Raw genomic sequence first — 21,359 nt, 5'->3', positions numbered from 1 at the left:
AACCCTATACTTTCTAAATGTTTTAGCTAACATGACCGAAGACTGAAACTTTAAATGCAAGATGGCAAACACTTCCCGTTCTCTACTGGACTACAGAAGCATAGCTTACATGGGTTTGCACCATCAGCCACTATGAGCATACGCAGTGAGGAAAGGTTGATGTCTCTCTGATCTCGATGCGCCACTAATGCCCAGTGCATGTCTCTGGATTTTACGCAGGCAACTTTTGCTGCAATAAGAATGGGTAGATTTCTAATACACCATATAAAAGCTATACAGCTGTATTATCAATTTGTACTTTTAATGTTGACTATCAAGCATGCTTTTGTATATTCTTGTTCCTTACCTTTGTATTGACAGACTTTTTGGATCCAGGACAGTGGATTCACTTTCATTAAGGAGTATGGAATACTTATAACATGCATCATGTTCATGACACTCTGAAATCAAATCAGATAAATTTTATACAACAATGACGGTAATTATTTATATTGTATTATGGGCAGGGGCATCTATGCAAATCACTCTATGACTGTTTTATCGTCAGTGCTGGCATTTATCTTTTTGTATCTAGCTACCTACATTAAGATGAAGCAGATCCCCATTTTCTAATGCTTTAATTAAGGATTAAGGATTTAGACTAATCAGATCATAACTTTGAAGTGGTACTGGGAAAAAAGAAACTGATTTTCTTTCTATTTATACTCCAGGTGATTCACTTTAAATAGAAGAAAAAAATACCAGATGATCAATGTCTGTACGTTTGCTATGTAGGCTAATATTATCCATATGCCTGCTAAATTTCAGTATATATGAAGACTCGTTACTCAAAAGGACAAGTAACAGCAACATATCTGTCTGAAGAAATCCCTCTCTATGAAGACTGAAAAAGTACTAAAGGTAGCAGGGCACAAATTATTTAAAAGAGAGTAGACAGAGAAATTGGAGTCATAAATTAAGCAGAGATCAACTTATTTTAACAGAAAATAAATGAAGGAGTTTTTAGTCCTTCTCCAGGTGGCCTAATTCCAGTGTTTTCAACAAGGCCTCAAAAAGTTGCAGGAAGTTTAGAAAAAGTAGTTGTGTGAAACTGATGACAGATCCAAAACCGATCTCCTAGTTTGAGGCAGTCAATTGCTTTAGTGATCTCTCAGTGTGACTATGGAACAAACAGCCTGTAAATGACCTGCTGCTTTACTTCTGTTACCATTTAGAAACATCTTCTGAGGGCGTCACATCTCCACTCATAGCAGCTCAGGTTAAATACAGGATTTGTTTCAGAAAACCTAGGCTTAAGAAAGGTTAAGTGTCCCAGTCAATTAGTCATCTAAACACTGGTAGAAATGTAAAAGATAGTTCTCCTTTCAGTCTGGCACAAGTGTAGGTATAGGAAAAGTATTTACAGGCAAGTCATGAAGAAAATGAAGTTCATATCAAGATTAATAGCAAAGGAGGGCACAGAAAACCTCCATTAGACACTTGCTTGCAACTTCAGTGATAAAGATGGTTTTTTAACACGAGCTACTTACAGGCATTAAGCCCAATAGATCGTTTCTGTTTCAGAAGTGTTATTACTGCCCTTTGATATTAAGAACAGTATTGCACTGCATGGGAAAAGTATATGGGATCCCTGTGAATCATAGCATGTAAGGCCTGTACATCCTGGGACCCCCAAACAACAGTAACCCTTCTAATCTTGATATCTGTTCTTAAAATGATCAGTAAGTATTTTGTCAGTCACTGACTGCAGCAGCACCTTTAGAAGCAATTCTTAAAAATAAGTCAGTTGCCTCCCATGTCAATCGAGGAAGACATTCAAACAGCAAAGAGACAATTTATGCAATTTCAAGTATCAGAAATGCTTTAATGTTAGCAAAATCATCTGTTGGTGAGAGTTTTGACAGAGGAGCTAGTCAGTGGCGATATAGCAATGCCATTGGATCATATGCTTACAGAGGCAAGTACTGATTTAATTCATTCCTACTAGAAAGACTGATCTCAAAGTCACGCATCAGTAAGATCAGAATAACTTGGGAAGAATGGGGCCAGAGTACTTGACATGATGCATTAAACCACAGTGGCATCTTTACCATGCTCATTATGGGTAAGCACACCAGCAGAAGATCATGGGTTTAAGTCACATATTTTTTGCTTTCAAAGCAGAAAAATTTGTACTAGAAGAAACTATAGGACATTCCAGTTTCTGACAGTAATAAGCATATTAGGTTAGTTTATTTTCAAATACTCACACAAAATAAAAAACAAACATACTTACTGTAAGAATCCCATGCCATAAACCAACATCCTTCTTGAAATCTAATACATTCACAATTGTTTCAGCTGTCCAACAAAAACAAAGATGAGTTTATTTTTTAGAACATGGCACTGATCCAAGGCAAACCCGCTCAAAGGAAGAAAGCTTCAGTATAACATGACTGATGACCTGAAAGCTTAACTTTCGTAGTAAGTCCCCATTGTAGGATTTCTATTGGCTAGGACGTTATTTGTACCTCTCACAAAGATATTCTAAACGTATACATATTTTCCAAAACCAATAAAAAAAAAAAACCAGGTTGTTAAATCTAGAAGCCTTTGACACAGATCTATGTAAAACATAAGACAGAAGCCTGATGAGAAACAAATTACAATTCATTCTTGATCTTAACGATAAAGCAAGGGAAGTGTACTTCCATACCTTCTGTGTATCCACATGCCTGGGTCAGAGCTTGGCAGTGCGTCAGCAGTGCAATCCTTGTCACGGTCACCCCAAGCACACTTCCATCTTTACATGTTTTGTACTAAAAAGAAATAAGCATGGAAAGTCAATGTGCAATAGTTGCCCTATTTCCATTATTTAATAGCTGCATTTGAAGCTTTTCCCAAGTAGGTGAATGATGGACACATCTAATGACTATTTTAAGGGGGCAGCAGTATTGAGGAGTTTGGGAGGCTTTTTTTTTTTGTTAAAAGACACTTTTTTCATATAGGCTCTTTTTGACTGAGGCTTCCCAGGCTTGATAACAGAAATCCGTCTGCTGTTTGAACACAGCATTATGGAAAAATAATTCTATCAATTCTGATCATGTTAATAACTAAAGGACTGGTTAGATTTAGCAGAGAAAAGCCTACTTTGGTCTGCTCAGTGTTCACATTATATTTTATAGGCCAACTCATAAACCTGAGCTGCTTCTGCCTTCTGTGTCTTATAAGGTATGGGATAAGAGCTGACCGCAGAATCCTTGCTGGGCGCTGTTATAATAATCTGTATGTACACAGTCTGAAAGACACCAGTTCTTTGATCAGAAGAATATGAAAGAGTCATGAGAAAGCAGCATAAAAAAGAGACGGGAGATCATTGCTGATGAATGCAGTAATTTCTGCAACTTTATGCAAGAGTCTGAAAACTATCAGTGGCAATTAAAGTAATTTAAACATTTATCTTTTCCATGATGAAGATAATCAGCAAGATTGAGAATGGAGGCATCTCTGCTTCTCTAGCCCAGTGTTCTGACTGCACACAGATAGGAAAAACCTTTGCTCCCTTCACTTGAACTTATTCCCTTCGCATAATCATTTAAATTCAATACAATCACTGAATTCAAGGCATTTGAGTCAGTGCAGAAATGGAAAAAAAGAATGGAAAAAAATGAAAGAGAAAAATTAAACTTAACAGCATTGCTAATTTCCGCTTCCTGATGCTGGTCTTTTGGGGGGAGTGTGACTCACAAAGCAGTAAGTGACAGGCAAGCATTTGAACAAGAAGTTCCTTCTCTTTCAAAGGGTCTGAAGGTTGTGATAAGAGAACTGAAGCTTCACTGTGAAACTTGCTGCCTATCCATCTCAAGGCTAGTGGGCAAGCCTACAGTGTGGATGAGATTGAGGTTGGTCAAGGCAAATTTCATATAAAACTGTGGCAGCCACATAGATGACATAAAACCATCTATGTTAAAAAACTCCAAAATATACTTGAATATTTCATTAACTTTTCTGAAATCAAAATCCAGTATAATTTATTAGAAAGTATTACTTATTAACAGGCTAAACCAGGATGTTCTTTGCTTCTGTGACTAGTGAATGAATAATGATGCTTACCTAATACAGAAGTGCCGTATGCAATGATGCATCTTTATTAACTCACCTCAATGTAAGCTGTGTCATTGTTTGCATCCTTGATGTGTGGGAACCAGTCGCGAGGCGGTTTGGAGAGGTGTTTAGACTCTGTGACAAACCACAGCAGCTTTGGCCAGCCTGAGGTACAAAGAAAAATCAGCTTTGGTCGAGTTTCTGCCATGTAAGACAAGACAAACCCCTTCTCTGACAGAGGTTTTTTCCCAAATGCCTGTGTCACCATTACCTAAACATTGTTTCTTTTAAACCTCAGTGTAACATGGGAAAGAAGATTTTCCAGAACTACTTTCTTAACACAGGTATCGTGGCCTTCTTAGGCAATCCCTGAAGAAACGGCTGGGCAGTTTAAGCTGTTATTTGACCCAATTTTTTACCACTCTGTCAGAGGTTACTGCCCCTACCACTTAGCTATAGGACTGAAATGTACAAACTCTTCTCATCTACTGTGGTCCTAAGCCTGCTGGTCTCATTTTGCTTGTGGCCACAGATGACACCGGCAGCGCAGCAAAGCCAGCGGAGAACCAGAGCGGGAGCGCCGGTTCTGCTCGGCAGCCATGAGGCGGGAGCAGCCATCTCTGCCAGCCAGTGACACACAGCAAGGGCAACCGCGTCCCAGCGGCCTGCCTGCTCCCCCGGCCAGGGCTTCACCACAGGCCTGGTCCTTGCCCACCACAACTAAATAAGTGCAATGGCTGTTACTGTAGTAAATAAGCTGTGATATCCGCGATAAGCAAGGGTTATCTTACCTTTAAACTGTGGGATCTCCCCTGTGGGGCTTTTAGGCAGTCCTTTATGGCATGCATCGCTAGTCAAGGCCACAGTAACTCCGCAGCTTCCAAGCAAAAAGCCTATTTGTTGACTTCCTGCATCCTAAGGGATGACAAAATAAAAGCAATGCACAGAATTGATTAGAGGCGATCACAGGCTGAAAACATTATTGTCCTTTGGAACGTTATCTTGAGAGGAAAACAGTCTCTCTCCTTTAAGCAACTTAGCTCATTAGCAAAACTCATTCGTACATCGACAAAGGAATTCCACAACCTAGATATCCTCTTGTTTGTAACAACATAAATCATGAAGAGAACTGAAGCCATTGGATGGCGCCTGCTCTCATGTATCTTCAGGAACGCCAAGAAGTGGCTGGCAGGAATGGCTGATAGGCCACCATCTTGTGCCACCCAGAGGGACCCCTGGAGAAATGGGCCGACAGGAATCTCACAAAGTTCAGCAAAGGCAAATGGATAGTCCTGCACCTGGGGGGGCACAACCCCCTGCACCAGCACCGGCCAGGGGCTGCCTGGCTGAAAGGAGCTTTGTACTAAAGGCCCTGGGGGTCCTGGTGGGCACCAAGTTGAATGTGAGCCAGCAGTGTGCCCTTGTGCAACAAAGGCAAATGGCATTCTGGGCTGTGTTAGCCAAAGTATTGCCAGCGGGTTGAGGGAGGTGATCCTGTCCCTCTACTCAGCACTAGTGAGGCACATCTCATGTGCTGGGTCCAGTTCTGGGCTTCCAAGTACAAGACATGGAGCTACTGGCCCATGTAGTGATAAGCTAAAGACCACTATGATAATTAAGGGACTGAAGCATCTCTCCTATAATGAAAGACTGAGAGAGCTGGGACTGCTCAGCCTCAAGGACAGGAGGCTTAGGGGGGAGCTCTTCAATGTGTACAAACATCTGAAGGGAGAGTATAAAGAAGACCGAGCCAGGCTTGGTGACCTGGTGACAGGACCAGAGGCAGTGGGCACAAACCAAACAGAGGAGGTTCCCTCTGAACATCAGGAAACACTTTTTTACTGTGAGGGTGAGAAACACTTTTTTACTGTGAGGGTGACTGGCACAGGTTGCCCAGAGAGGTTGTGGAGTCTCCATCCTTGGAGATACTCAAAAGCCACCTGGACACAGTCCTCGACAGCCTGCTCTATACAGCCCTGTTTGAGCATGGGCACTGGACCAGGCAACCTTGAGAGGTATCCACCAACCTCAACCATTCTGTTATTCTGTGACAATTCTAGGAAAAAATATGGGTTATAGATGCTTCCACCCAGAAAAAGCTTTCAACCCTTAAGATGTTATGATGGGCACACAGTGGTGACAGTATGACTATTTATGCTGATCTAACCTGATTTGTCAATAACCATTTCATTGAGTAGTTACAGACACATTTCAGGAGCACTACAGATAGTGAAGTGCCCATTAGAGAAAGCACATGACATTTTACTTTCATCAGGGGGATATAGGCAGTGAGGCTAAAAAGTCATGTAATGATTTTCAAGTCCAGGCCATAGCTGTTCTTTAAGAGATGCTGTGCTTCTACAGCATTATGTCTGCTTTATGTGTAGTGCCTTGTCATGATTCTTTCATGAACTTTACATCTATTCACTAGGCTCTTCGAAAGAGCAAAGCCCTAAATGCAAATGCACATAAAAGTATTAACCCATTCTTCACACAATGATTCTACAGAAAATAGCCTTCACAGTCTTTAAAAATCAAATTAAAAGGTCTCTCAAATCAACCATAAAGCACACTTAACCATGGAAGCAACCAGAAATATAGAACAGTTGCCTTAATCTATTGATTTATTCAAAGCAAAACTGTATGACAGAAAGAAAGCCCCAAAGCCTGACTAATTTTTGGTGCAATTTTTATGTAGTCAAACAAAGCCACCTAAAATGGGGAAGCAATGAGATCAGAGGGAAACCAAAAGTTTACTTGTTTTCCATACCACCTCAAAATATGTACATTACACCAATTTTAGAACTTAGCTGACCAAACAATGTGGGACAATAAACTGATCTGTCAAAACTATGCTATGTAACTCCTTCCATCCAGAATCACTGCATTTGGTTTTCCTTACCATAGCCAGAATACATATAAAAACAGGAAGAATTTACAAGGTACTTTCCCAGGAAGGATTTTTAAAGTTAAGCTTGAGCATAATTTTTTTCCAATTAAAAAAACAGACAAGGAGAATACCCTTTGAACAAATGAGAATAATATTGGTGTATCCATGAACAACATTTTGGGGAGTGTGTGGCCAACTTCACTGTACCTGCACCATGGAAGCTCCCAGGGCATAAAGGGCTTTATCAAACATTACTGTACTCACTGACTCTTAACCAGTTAAGTGTTAACTGGTCCATATCTATGTTGTCAAACCCCTGGGACAAGTAGTTAGTCAGATCAGATCCTGGTTCCACATTAGGATGAGGTCTGGCATCTCCGCTCTTGGAGCCTGCTCAGTGGAAAGAAATGGGGGTGCCTGAACAGTGCAGGACAGATGGTTCTCCTTGGAAGTCCCCCAGCAGGAATGGGAGGAAGGTGAGAACTGGAGTGCTCCGTGGAGAACATCACTCCTCGGACAAGACATAGGCTCTGAGACCTGCTACTCTATCATAAAAGCAGACCACCACTTTTGTAAAATACCAGATCCATACTACATTACCCACAATTTGCCACTAAATTCAATCTAAACATTGGTTGCCAATGTATGTATATGTATGGATTTCTAACTACCAATTTAAAAAGATTTGCATACAAATTTCATAAATGAATGCAGCAACCGCATCACCCTCAATTTTAAATTAAAATTAAAATGCTGTTGTAACTGTATGACCTAGAGAAGACTGCCAGCAAACTGTTTCACCACTGTACCAAGAAAATGTAAATTCTCAAGCAAACAAAATCCATTTAATGCAGGACTTTGTAAGCAGAAACTAACCTAATAAATTCCATTAAGAAATCTAACATACATAAACCAGTAGAAAGTGTGGAACTTAGAGCATCAGTGTATCACAGCCCTGGAGGATGCATGAGTTAAGAAATGATCTGTCAAGCTCTTCTCATAGCAAAACAAAATAACAGGAAAAGGAAACTTGTATTAACAGTTTGAGTTTTTAGATAACACAAGAAAAAATAACTATGCTTCCATTTAGTGCCATATCAGCCAGTTTAGAGCATGTCCACGTAAGTATTATTCATTCATTTGTAGTAGTTCACACACAAGCAGAGGGAATCATGTAGAGATTACTTAATACAATCTATTTGCATGTCATTTTCTAAAAAAAGACTGTTTCACATCAGGACAACCCCATCTCAAATAGCATTAAAATCTTCACCTCATTCTTTCCTGTAGAGTTAATTCTTTATTTGAAAGGACAACATGGCTGAACAATTACACGATGCAATACTACCACAGGAGGCTGGAAGAATTTCATCATGCATGGGCAATATCCAGTGTGTTTTACAGACTTTCAGATCCTGCACCATGCCTTTGTGTCCACACTAAATCCTGCCTTGCAAGAAAAAAGCGAATCAAGACACTGAAATACAAGTACTGCGATATAGACACTGTCATCAATGGCCACAGGAGCTCCAGCTGAGGATCTTACAGTATGAACACAATGAAGCTTTCTGGCAGTCTGCTAAGCTATGTCCATCATCCCCACTTTCAGTCCCAGTCTTGCACTTCCTAAACAGTTATCACCTCCTTTTGCCTGCTTCTGGTGGCTTTATCCTGACTAGAAGCAAAAAGTACTGCAGAGAACAGAGACATGAAAAAGGGGTCAATACCCCATGCCCCATGCAGGTGCCCCTGTGATACCTGCTGCCCCTCAGAAGCAATTGTTTCTAACTACCAAAGTGGTGGATGGACAAGCAGAAGGTGGAAGGAAGATCTGAAACCATCTCAAGCTGAGCACCTTATACATCCCACAGACACACCACAACATCACATACACATTCAACAGCACTTCGCTGTTCCTCATACCTCAGCATGACAGCCTCGCAGCAGTGAGGGCCTTGGGTAAAACTTCTAGTTTGAAAAATGAAGTTTGAGTTGAAAGTGCAGTCACTTGCATGAAGCAGTCAAAGCCTCCATGTGGGCCAGGAAAAAGAATACTGACTTTAAAGGCATTGATTATTTCGGATCTCAGAGACAAGCTATCGGCATCCCTTTTGAGTAATGTAAAATTAATGTCTGCAATGCTGAAAACTGCTTTGTAAGTAGAAAAAAAAAAAACCCAAGATATCTACTGCTGAAAAATAAAATAATAATCCTCCCCACTTAAATAAAATCACTATCCTGCCTGTAAATGGAATAGATTTTCAGGGGACACTGTTTTGTCAGCAGTGTTACCTGCCATTTCGGTAATTTATGTTAATCTGCTACTCCGGCAACCCCCTACTTGCCACGAAGACTTTATTTTGCTACATTTTGGTGAGGTAGAAAAAACCTCTGGGAGACAGTGGAGACCAGGTGAAACAACCAGTGCAGTCCCAAGTGCAGATGGGGACAGGCTTGCCGGCAATGCTCATTGTCAAATTCTCCACAAGTCACAGTTTGAAATGACACGTAATGCACGTGGAAGGCAAAAGATAGAGATGAGGTACTATAGCATGAGGTTTGAGACCAATTGCTGACTTTGGAACTATCATTTTACATTTCTTGAAGGCACAGCACTTGCTGAGGTACGAAAAATGAGGTCTGCATAGCTTTAGACTATGTCTGCACACACCTAGAGAGATCAATCTTTCGGATGAAGCCAGTGGGAAATCCTCTCTGCTGTAGGTAGCCATTCAAGGTTCTCTAAAGACTTTTATTAAAGGTTCCCTAAAGGTTTTCACCAGTACCTAGAGGCAAATTGTCTTCTTCCCGCTGCAGAGAGTGATAATTCATTGTCAGGACAAAAAAAATCCCACGTGGCGTTGCATTTCAGCATGCTGTTAATGTCATTTCTATAATGCTTTGTGAGAATATCCGTGTGAAAGGAAAACAATTATGTTTCTTTCTCTGTGAGTGAGAGTGCATGTCCTTATCTAATATGGAAGGAAGGAAGAGACAGCCTGTGCAAAGGTTGGCCTGATAAAGGTTACTCCTGTCCACCTGCAAATCCTAGACTGCTTTCAAAAGGAGAATTATGTGGCAAAGCATTGCAGACTGAACTAATCTTGTTTTCTGTTATGATGCTTATTTGAGCTCCACCTGCCCTTACTCTAAGAAAAAATTGCTGGTAAAGAACAAACAGGGCAACCATCCAATGTAAAGGCCAAGCATTACCAGTTCTGAACTGAAAGTGAAAAGGCATCAAGGAAACCCTCTATTTTGAAAACACAAATATCAAAGATCTTAATAAAAATTAAAAGGTAAAGCAGCTGCAATCTTCATAACCAGCTTTAAGATGTTGAGCTCTGTTCTCACACAGAGCTTTGATATCTGGCTGCAATTTGCACGTAAAATCTGCAACTACGAGCAGTCTTAATGTCCAGAAGTTTTAATGAAAGCAAGACAATGGTTACTTTTGGTAGGGGACACTGCACGAAATGTGACATGCTGTCTAGGAAACTATCATTTTCTAAACTTGAAAACATAAAAAGAAAACATACACTTTAAAGGACCTGAGATATACTGTGGCCAACTGAGCAAAGACCTTTGCTCAGTGCCCAGCTGCTGAAGTGCATGAAGAGGGAAGGATGGGCACCAGGCTTACAGAGGTCCAGCGGTGTGCAACAGCGGCTCATGTGGGGCTGAGGGAACTTGTATTCTTTGGATGGACTTAAGACTATGTCACCAAAAAGAAAATTCATAACATTTTACACATAATTTAAATCCAGTGGAGAAAGAGATGCATTGCCAAAAGATGTCCAAAAGGATGCAGAGCTCCTGTGTTTCTGGCACACTACAGCCCAACAATGACTAAAGCTGAGAGAAAACAAAGCTCATGTTATCTCAGGTCCTGAAACACTAGGAAAGGCATCAGGGTGTATTTCATTTGGAATACAACTCTGCCTTCAAATGGAAGGCAAGGCTGGGACAATTTCACTGTCTTTAATGAGATACATCTCTGGCTACTGTTAAAGCTTTAATAACCTAACTTCTCAGGATTTCATAAAAAGAGCTTCTGCAAAAGCTGTACTTTTTACCCTGTATGAAGTATCCTTTAAAATACCCCAAGTGTCCTGGAGCGGGTATCTCCAGATTTCCTATTACAATACACAGGCACATTCCTCCAATCACACTGTCAGAGCCAGCGTATGGAATAGCACAGAAATGCCTGCTGGAAGCACACATAGCATTAAATCTAACAGGCTACAGGCTAGGAAATACAGTGTTTTGATTGAGAAATAGATTTTTACATACTTTCATGTCATACTCTGATACAAATCCTCACTGCCTATGATAAGGAGGCCAAAAAGATCTATGTGGGATTGCTTTGTTCATGTTCACAGCATGTGATTATGCATAACTATGATAATGCTTCGCGGACAAAAATGTTATTTTAAGATTAAAACTGATTAGCTCCCCTGACTGTATCAGAGCAGAATAATAATAATTTCCATGGCGCCCATCAAATGGAATAAAACATTAACCCCCCCAAAATCTAAAGAAATAAAATAAAAAAACCCCGTATTTTTCAATCTTTTTTGTAAGAGAAATAACAAATCACTATTTGAGCTAGAACTTGACATGTTGAAAATCCCTTATTATCTATTTTGATGGCACATTCTATGATATACAGTTTGAAATTCCCATCACATCACACAAACAATGAAACGATTTGTAATACTCCAACTTTAGACAAGGTTAACAAAAGTGGCAGCTCCAAAGGAAGAGAAGTTGTATAGAACATAGTATTTGCTAATGTTTGGGAAACAAAATATTTGGAGAGAAAGACACTATTCTGAAGGAATTTAGTCCATAATCCAAGGGATGAGGATTAGTTATAAAAATCGTGTGGCGTGTTCATGATATAGGCATTTCAGTGCTATTAATGCAAGGAAAGAGGAAGAAATTAAAACATGCTGTTTGTTCTATTGCCACAATGACCATGGAACCCCTGACTGCTGCTTTGAGAATTAAAAGGTAGTTCTGATGTACTTCAGAAAAAGCCTGGGATTTCAGTTTTTAATTTTAAATCTGATTTCCAAAGTCTAAAGAGCCAAAACCATGCTGATGTGAATGCCAGCTCCCAGGACCTTGCTGAACATTAGGAGACATTCTAGGAATAAAACTAAACTGGAGAAGGCTGCGTGGTTGCTGGGTATTCAGGCAATCCATCCTAGATGCTACATCAGACAGGTCTCCTGAAGTCCTTGGGGGAAGTACAATTAATTCTAAGTATTCTGTCAACACAAAGGTGGGATATAGAAGGTAAGAGTTAGGAGAGATGGATCCTCATCTAATAATGAACCAGAAAAAAACCCCGCCAGAACCTTAAAAAAAGTAACAGTCATGCTATGAAGAAAGGGGAATGCACCCAAAATCTATGGGCTGGTAAAGCAAAAGCCTTTACTTCCACATCAATAGAGATGTCTGCATAGCAGTATATAAGCCAAAAGGTTATCTGGCTGCAAAGGTTACTGCTCAGTTTTAAGATGGCACACAAAATCTGCACAGAGCCATGAAAAACCCTTCTTTATGAAAATGCAGAACAGTATTAAAGCTGCTAATGCAAAGTTTTAATATTAAAAATGTGTTCATAATATAACTCCCTAAAATAGCTCATCCTGTACCAGCTTATTATTCTGTAAGTCTGTATTAGCCTATAATATAATTGACGGTCTATTTGTTAGTTCACACCTCTGTCTTCCAAAAAGCAAACCAAAAAATGTCCAGTGCCAGGACATACTGAAGCATGTAGAAAAGAGCACAAATAATGGGAAAGCATAAAAGAACAGTCTAGGCCATTGTGTGATGTCACAAATGACATCTTCCCACGGATGCCAGAAGCAATTCGCTGCCATTTGACCAAACAGAGGTATTCCTTCTGGGACTAGTCAGAACACAATTTTCATCTCATTGTTTCCACTCCAGATCCCATTCCATATAAACAAATGCAAAAATATTTGCAATAGTATATGCTGTGAGATTGCATAGTTTTATTTATAGATCATGTTGCTTTTTTAATTATACCACTGACATTTCTGTTATTGTTTTATTAATTTGATATTTAAACATTACAGAATGATCTTGGCAATAGTTAATCAGTCTAAGTCTATAGATATTCCTTTATATAAATATATACATATGTATGTGTAAGTGTGTATTTATATATCCATATATACACACATATTTTAAAAAAAACCAACGCCCACCCAGGAGTTTCAACCAAATTAGGGTAAGTTATTAATTTGACATAGAGTGTTTACTTGAACAGCTGGATTTTATAGTTTACTGGATGGATGTGGTATCAGATGTTCCAAAATAAATCAAATTTACACTCATCCATGTACTTTAAAATGTCATTAAACCTTGAAAAATAGTAACAGGGAAAGACATATTAGATTTTTTATCCCTCAGAGCCGTGTTGCTTCTTTTTTTTCACAGATTGAACACAGACCTACCCATGTGAGCACTCTGTACGATCTTAAAGTGTACATAGTCTGCTCACCATTTTTTGCTGATGCATTTAAAATCTGTTTTATATTGAAATAATGCACCATGTTATGCAATTGCCTCAAACTGTCTTAAGGTACTGCACTCATATGAATGCATGGCGATAGCCTGATGCAAAAGTGCTGTATTTCTACTAAAATAATTATCCTCATTCTATACTCATGTCCACCTCCCAGAGCTCTCATCATTTTACAAATAAAATAGCATAACCCTATTCCTCAAAGCAGGTAGACTAGTTGAGGTCCCATTTTCTCTCCTTGCATGGCCTTTCTAGCTTGCCTGCACCTCTCCTCCAGTCTCAGCCAGTTAAGCTGGGGCACCTCCTGTCTCCTCTTTCCCTTGGTTCCCAGTGTCCTTCCTTCTACTCAGCTACCTCACGTCTGCTCAGCTGGATCATGGCCTTTTCTTCTCTAATCCACTCGCTTTCCCCCATTCTCTCCACTCCTTCCCCAGTTCACCAAACAATCCCTTCCTCCAGCTACCACCACTTCTCTCCCTGTCAGCTTCTGGTTTCATCATGGCAAGGGCTCACCACAGATGTTGGCCAGGGCATGTGTGAACACAATGCAGAAACGATGAGATTAACTCAGCCTGTCAGAGGTGAGGAAGGTTCCAACATGTTCAGTTAGGAAGGAATCTCCAGATATTTTTAGCTGTTAAATTGTTACGTGAGATGTGCAAACTGCAGTCTTTATGTGGGCTTAGAAACTTGTTTTCATGATTTTTCATTTGAAAGGCAGGCTACCTGTTCATGAAACAAAGATCTGAGCTTCTGCTCCAGGGTGCTGTGACACCAGAGCATTTCAAAGAAAAGCCCTTGGCAACTGAAAAATTGAAACTGTGAGCAAAGCAATAAATTTCCCCAGCCCCTTCCTTGGGAACACTTCATAGCTTCAGTCAACACTATCCAAAAGAATTTAGTTTAACAAAAAAAGCTTCTAAGGATTAAAGAACACACTTTGTGTGGACAATTCCTGACCAAATAATTAAAGTAAGGTGTTATTAGTGCTAGCTAATAAAAAAGGCATTATATAAGCAGATATTTGGGAGAACCTTACTACAGGCATTGCAGCCAGCCATGGTGAAATTAAGGGGATACGACAAAAAGAACTTGTAATGAATAAATACATTTTGTTGCATTTACAGTCTTCGAGGCATACATCCTCAGAAGAAAATGCAAATTCAGCAACATCAGTGTAAGCTTCCCAGCTGTGGCTCGCCTACACCACCAAACCCCCTCCTCTCATTGCCTCCAGGCATTCTTTCTGGCTGGAACTGCTGTACCTGTCTGCTAACACTCCCCTAGGATGCTGCTGAATCTCTGATGCAATGCTGGACATGAAAAGCTTGTGATTAGCAATGGCCAGTAACCTCTATGAATGTATGCTCTGCGGCAAAAATTCCCAAGCTTTATTTGTTCAAGTGCCACCCGTGACAGAGATGACCATGGTGACAGAAGCTTCAGGATACATATGCACATACAGACACAGTAGAAGGCATTTTCATAACTGCTTTGAAGTAGCATACACAGCGCTAGTGGCATTGTAACATAGCTTGCGTTGCAGGGACAGGTGGAAAATCAGCAGTTGTTGCCAATGATTCTTTGTCAGTGGCAACACTAGAATGTTTTGAGAGGCTACAAAGATAATCCATCTAGGATTGGTAGATCTGTTCTCTTGGAAAATTTTCCTTTCCTTTTCCAGACAGACCTGCATTTACTGAAACTGCAAGCGCATCCTCAGATTTCCATCACAGAAAAGAAGGATCTATATATAACTCACCACACAGCACTGTCTTTGTATCCTCAGACACAGAGCTAGTTAACCACAAGAATGTACTCAGAAAGCTATGGTCAGTTGTGATTTGTTCTGATGTAAGTTTTAAAATGCAGTACAGAGAAGAATTTCAGTCCCTTACCTTTCTTGTAAGTGGCACTTCAATAGGGACAGGGACAACTTCTGCAAGCAAGCAGCCATAAAATGCTACCATGAAAGCAGCAGGATCATTGTTAGGAAATACGAGTGTTACCTGAAACAGAGAGACATATGTTCAACGTGTTTTATCCCAGCTTTCAACTAACGATAATTGGAGTTTCCATGCTTCCTTTTGGAGAGAGATGATTACCAAAACACTTCTATGATAAACTATTCAAATACCTAATGAAAGACAAATGAGGAATCAGACGGCATTTATTCTGATAGGTATTCCTTTTGTGAACATTTCTACTCAGGATATAATTAAAATATTTTCACACTGCATTGTTTCCTACACTGACAATACCTTTCATCTGGCTCTCAATTTACTGATTGCTTTACAGATGTTAACTAACCAAGTAAATGGAATTAATATAATTCTGCGTTCCAATTTAATAATTTGCTTGAAGTTACCAAAAACTAAGTGGATCTGTGACCAATTCAGATTACCGAGACTTACTATGCCACTATGCAAGTTTTTAACATATTACGTTTTGCCTCGCTATGCTTTGCCTCATGTAACAGTTTCATTTTAGGACCGGACTGTTGTCCAAGTGTAGAAGTTTCTGTGTACTGTGTGAACACAAATACCTGATATCTAGAGAAGCAAACATCACATCCAGAGCTGGCATACAGCATGCCAATCTAGGCTTCGATTTTTTGAACCTCACAGCTTCAAGGCTAGGGCTACAGAATTACTTAGATAGAAGAATGCCAAAGAAAAGACCACGGAAAATCATCTGTATGCTTCTTAGGTGCTCTTCTTCACCTGGTGTGCTGAACTGTGCAGCTTACTTTTGTGGGCACTGCAGAGAATGTCTTAGATCCTGCAGGGGCAAAGGGGAAGGAGAAGAGAGAGCGCTCGGTCTCGCTGAAGATCCAGCGAGTTGGGCCATGACCCTCCTTGCAAAGACAGAGAATGCTACTGCTCTCACTGGTGAATGACCTCAGTGGCCAGATCCTGTCTATATTTTTGTTTTGGTTCCATCAGATGGACGTTTTCAGTTCATGTCTTAAACAGCTGTAATGCAGCTGGTAACTACCCTGCACAGTCAAATGAAGTGGCATGCAAAACGCGTGGTGAGTGATTTCAGACTTGATTCCATTGGGCTTGCATACAGCATCCCAGTGTACTATTACAGCACCTTAAAATTTGCTGAAACTATTCAATAACTCTTGAGTTTTGACTGTTTTGACACCCAAGGGCTTCTGTGTTTCAGTTTCTCAAATTAAAATCAACATGTTTTTATATATGCACCAAGGTTTAGTTATTAGAAATTATAAATGTTTCCAGAGTTTTCACATGGCTTCAAAGATAGTTGCCTTCCATTTATTTCTTCAAACTACAAGAAATCTAACCAACCTTGTTCATCTGGGTCCAAAATATCTGGTTTTAGGCTGAAGACTGTAACTTCATAACTGTTTAGAGAAACTTCAGAGAAAGTACATTGCTACTTTATCTGTTCGCTTGCACATGAAATAATCCAACTGCTGGAGATGGCTGAGTGGAGCTTACTGTATCCATCTATATGCACATACCATAAAGAGCCTCAGGGGGAAGAGAAAGAAAGGGATTTTGCTGGGTGCACTGACTAGATGGTAGAGTTTGCTAAGCCCAGCGAACATCTGAAAGATGTTGAAAGATCCCAGCACTCTGAGGATTGTTGGGTTTTGTGTTGGTCTCTGCTTACATAAAGGCAGCGAAGGTTTGGCTGGGAATCTTTGCAAAGCAGCTGATGGAGGTGAAAAAATCTGACTGAAGTCCAGTGGGAATGAGGCATTAACTTCTCCTCCAAAAAAACATTAATCACTAACAGACCTATACCAAATAAATAAATAATGTTTGTAAAAGCAAAAAGGGATAAAGCTGAAGGAAATCAAACCATACAGTGCCTACTACCAGATGAGGATCTGGTTATCTAGTAGATATTTCAGAGGGCAAGCTTGATTTCCAGTCAGCTGTCTGGGGTGACACAAGGTTAAATTTCTGAAGTTACTATAGAAGACAAATGCAGTTCGTCATGTACTATAATAATACCAGAAACAGGGAATGAAATGCAGGCACATTCATTTATTTTTTGGCTCAGATAAAGAACCAAAGAGGTGATGTAACGGTAGTCATGAAAAATAGAGACTGTATTGATAGAAAATGCTTTTAAAGGGAAAAAGGTCTTTCTGAATTCTATATAATATCAACATACGGAAACAATTACACTTGCATTTAGAAAACACCAGAAATATATGCCTGCATTTCATCTAGTATTTAAAAAACTACCTTTAACTGTTGTCACACAGATTACATTACTTAGAATAAAAAGCCATCTTCAAAGAGGTCAGAAAGCTTTTACGTTATTACAACAGGGGCATAACAGCCAGAATAAGAGCCTAGAACATCAGAAGTACAGTAACACCTCATCTTCAGCACGAAGCTGCTTCAAATGATCATGTTTCTGTTACACGGGGATGTTTTTACAACACAAAGCATATGCTTTCAGCACTCAGCTATAAACATTTTTTTCACTGTAATCTAGGTGGACTTATTTTAGAAGAGCTGCAATTTGCTCTTTATGTGTCCTGCACTAGCTAAACTTCCAGCTTTCAGCCTGAATCATCCACAAATCCTTTCTTAATGTTAGAAGATGCCAAGGACTGCTGTAGTAAATGAATACGAAGCTGGGCAGTTAGCACACAACAGATATGGAGAGACGCACACTGCCCATATGTGAACTTCATTCCTTTCGGAGCCTTCTGGGTGGATTGTTTTGATGTGTACACTTGAACAACTTGTTTCTTCTGCTGTTGCTTAGAGACAGACATGTAAGTCAAGTAAAAAAGATTCTTCAGATCTCACGCCTGGCTGAAAGCCATTGTAGGAAACAACTTAGATAAAGGATCTCGAGATCCTTTAGTTAAATTCTTTATGATTTATTTGAAAAAGAAAAGTAGGAAGGACTGTCAGGTTTCACTTTTTAATTTTTTTTTTTCTATTTTCTTCTGGGAAGCTTTATTGCATGCTTTCACTTTTGAAGCCCTAAAAAATGTGTAATGCAAACGGGCATGTTTCTCACTTGTGGCACAAAAGGACCGAGTGAACCAACAGTCTCAGAATTACTGTCAGACCCTGGGGGAGGAAGATTTAATTCTACCCTCACAACTTCAAGCACTACGGCAAGACTACAATTTGCATTTCTGACACATTTGTTCTGGAATATCCATTCCACAGCTTAAAGCCAACCTGGAATGGGACCTGTGGAAATTTCTGTGCACGCTTTGGCAGATAAAGGGGTAGCAGGCTTGGCCAGCCTTGAGAGATGAAGGGGTAGGTGTGTAAGTACATCATTAGCAAAATCACAGGATGTTCTTGTCATCATTTAACAACTTCAAATGTGACCTCTGTAACCCCTGCTCTCTACAGATTTCATCCACTCACCTAAATTCAGCATTTAGCAATAGCTGCATCAGAGTCAGGAACTATGAATGGAAATATCCTCCATGTTACCAGTCAGCGTAATTTATTTATTTCACTAGCTGCCAAAATGTGCTTACTTTGCTTGTCTTTGTCCTCCGCAGTGCTTCTCTTGTTTCTACCATCTCCACAATGACAAAGTCATTAGTAAGTAGGTTTTTTTACCCACATGACACCTCCAGGCTCCATAAGCAAGCTTTTGCTGAACACTGCTGTTCTATGTCCAAAAATGACTTTCCATGGGAATGTTTATTGTTGATGTTGCCACAACTTCCAAGTTACTATTCAGTGAGTACCAGTGCAGGTTAGTTATTATGCAGTTCAAAACACCTGTCTGAATGATCATTCTTTTTCTAACTAAAAGGCAGATTTCACACACACACCCCAACAGTTCATTTATTAATTCCCTCTGACCACCCAAATACCTCATTCTCTCTTAGTCAACGTGGGATCTCAATTATTAGTAATTAAAAAATCATTAACATACTCACCCTGTCTCCAGGTCGTACCATTGGTTCTTGTTTTGTGCCTAATTTATGTAGTATATTGTAAGCAACCTTCATACTTCTGGTCCAAAGTTTGCCTATTAACACAAAATTTGTGAAATTAATTTTAAAATTCTTTTTATGTTTTACCAGCTTATAAAAGAGAAAGAATACCTGAGCAATGAAAAAAAAAAAAAAAAAAGACTAGGAACATTTATAGTAGTTCTTCAACTAAACACAACACCACTACTGGGACTAGGGGAAATATTTAAATACTTATCAGAAGCTTTGTTTGAGCTTCTTTTTTTGAGAGAGCAGCATTAAAAAAAAAAAAAAAAGAAAGAAAAAAAATAGTTTTCTTCATGGCAGAAATTTCTTACTTTGAAGAAAATTGGATCTTTGCTCCAAAAGTTAACTGTTAGAGAATGGCTGGGACATCACCAAGTCCAGACACTATCCTAGCACCCTTAGCTGTAGCAAGCTGGACAAGTTGCATTTCAGCCCAGACTGACCTCCGAGGGTGTTGCTCAAGGTTCTTGATGGCACTTCTCTCACCCCAAGCCACAAACAGAAAAAGGAAAAAGGTCCCAAGAAGCAGAGACAAAGAAAAAAAACCCCAGCAAACAGAAAACACGCCACAGCCAAAGGGGCACACAAGCAGCAGGGACCCTCTGATCCTTAGGACATCCATATGGCCGTGTTTCACTCTTAATTCTGGCCCTTCCTCGACTTAACCTGGCTTTTTCTTCTCACCTATTCCCATACTCTCCCTTCTTTCAGTTTCATTTCACTTGCTCCAGGTACCCTTCGTTTTTACTGTCTCTCCCTTGCTTCATCTCTCCAGCTCCACACTTAGTTAATCCTTACCAAGATTTCACCCCAATACTCACTCAGTTTATCTCACCAAGACCTCATTGGCCATGTTACACGTCTTTCATTAATCTTTCAAGCGATCAGCATCTTCCAACTATGAAAGCTCTTTCAGATGGCCTTTGTTTAGAGACCTTGTTACTTCCATTTGAACAATACCGAGTGTAACAGTCCTTGTTCCTGGCTGGCCCCTAGGTACTGTCTTTAAGCAGTATTCAATCTGACAGTAACAAATCTTTAATTCATGCCCACCAATAACTTCAACGATAATAGGTTCTGACAACAGATTACCTATGGGGTTCAGCAGTTGAGGCTCCCAAACATACGGTATTGCTATTTATAACTAAGCCAAGCAGTTGTTAGAGTAAATTCTTCCACATCCTGGTTATAAAATGCAATACTATCCAATTAGTTTCCAGTGCAAATCTGGTGTAAATACAAAGTACAAGAAGAAGGCCAGACTTTCTTTTTTTCCTCTTAAGGGAAACGGGAAGGGTCACTGCTGCTTGTTACTGAGAAAGTACTAAATGCAATTACTTCTTATGAAAATGGTAATATTGTATCATCAAACAATGTTTTGCAAAATTTTTGTTTATTTGCAATTACTCCAGTATTTGCATGCTGAACTGCCTCGATGCTCAGAAATAAACATAACTCAATTCTGTTCCACTAGAAATTCAGCATGGATACAGGAGTATGTCTGCAGGATTAATCCTCACAGCACTATGACAGAACTACCTGCATTTGATGGAAAGAAAGTCTTTAAAAGCATCCCTGCTGCACAGTCAACACTTGAATTTGACAAGTAAGCTGGAAAAAACCAAGGATGCCTTAAGAAAGCAAATATTCTTAAAGGTTTCCAACATTAAAGTTTCAGTGGCAACAAACTTCAAAGAGCAATTAGTAATGATACAGAAAATTGGAGAATGGAAATCAAAAGCCTGGCAAAAGTTCTGAATTGCAAGAAAGAACCATCTTTACACAAAACACTTTCAAGCTTGAAATGAACATTGAATGTTTAATTGCTTTTCTGAGAGACATAA

At 39.7% G+C, this 21,359-nt stretch overlaps 1 protein-coding gene across 4 annotated transcripts in view; it reads right to left on the bottom strand.

Annotated features, from left to right (window-relative positions):
* Positions 1 to 21,359, bottom strand: part of DIP2C (disco interacting protein 2 homolog C) — a 325,231-nt gene that overhangs the window by 79,582 nt on the left and 224,290 nt on the right. For all 4 annotated transcript variants that reach the window (XM_056336759.1, XM_056336760.1, XM_056336762.1 and 1 more), the window contains 8 exons: positions 19,453 to 19,544; positions 15,440 to 15,550; positions 4,875 to 4,998; positions 4,139 to 4,248; positions 2,696 to 2,798; positions 2,276 to 2,340; positions 347 to 440; positions 110 to 229 (listed from right to left, as the gene is read on the bottom strand). In XM_056336759.1, the coding sequence (XP_056192734.1) occupies positions 110 to 229; positions 347 to 440; positions 2,276 to 2,340; positions 2,696 to 2,798; positions 4,139 to 4,248; positions 4,875 to 4,998; positions 15,440 to 15,550; positions 19,453 to 19,544 (819 nt within the window). The remainder of the gene's footprint in view (positions 1 to 109; positions 230 to 346; positions 441 to 2,275; positions 2,341 to 2,695; positions 2,799 to 4,138; positions 4,249 to 4,874; positions 4,999 to 15,439; positions 15,551 to 19,452; positions 19,545 to 21,359) is intronic.

Source organism: Falco biarmicus, chromosome 4, assembly GCF_023638135.1.
Source record: "Falco biarmicus isolate bFalBia1 chromosome 4, bFalBia1.pri, whole genome shotgun sequence".
Classification (NCBI taxonomy): Eukaryota; Metazoa; Chordata; class Aves; order Falconiformes; family Falconidae; genus Falco; species Falco biarmicus.
This window is presented reverse-complemented; position numbering and strand designations above follow the sequence as displayed.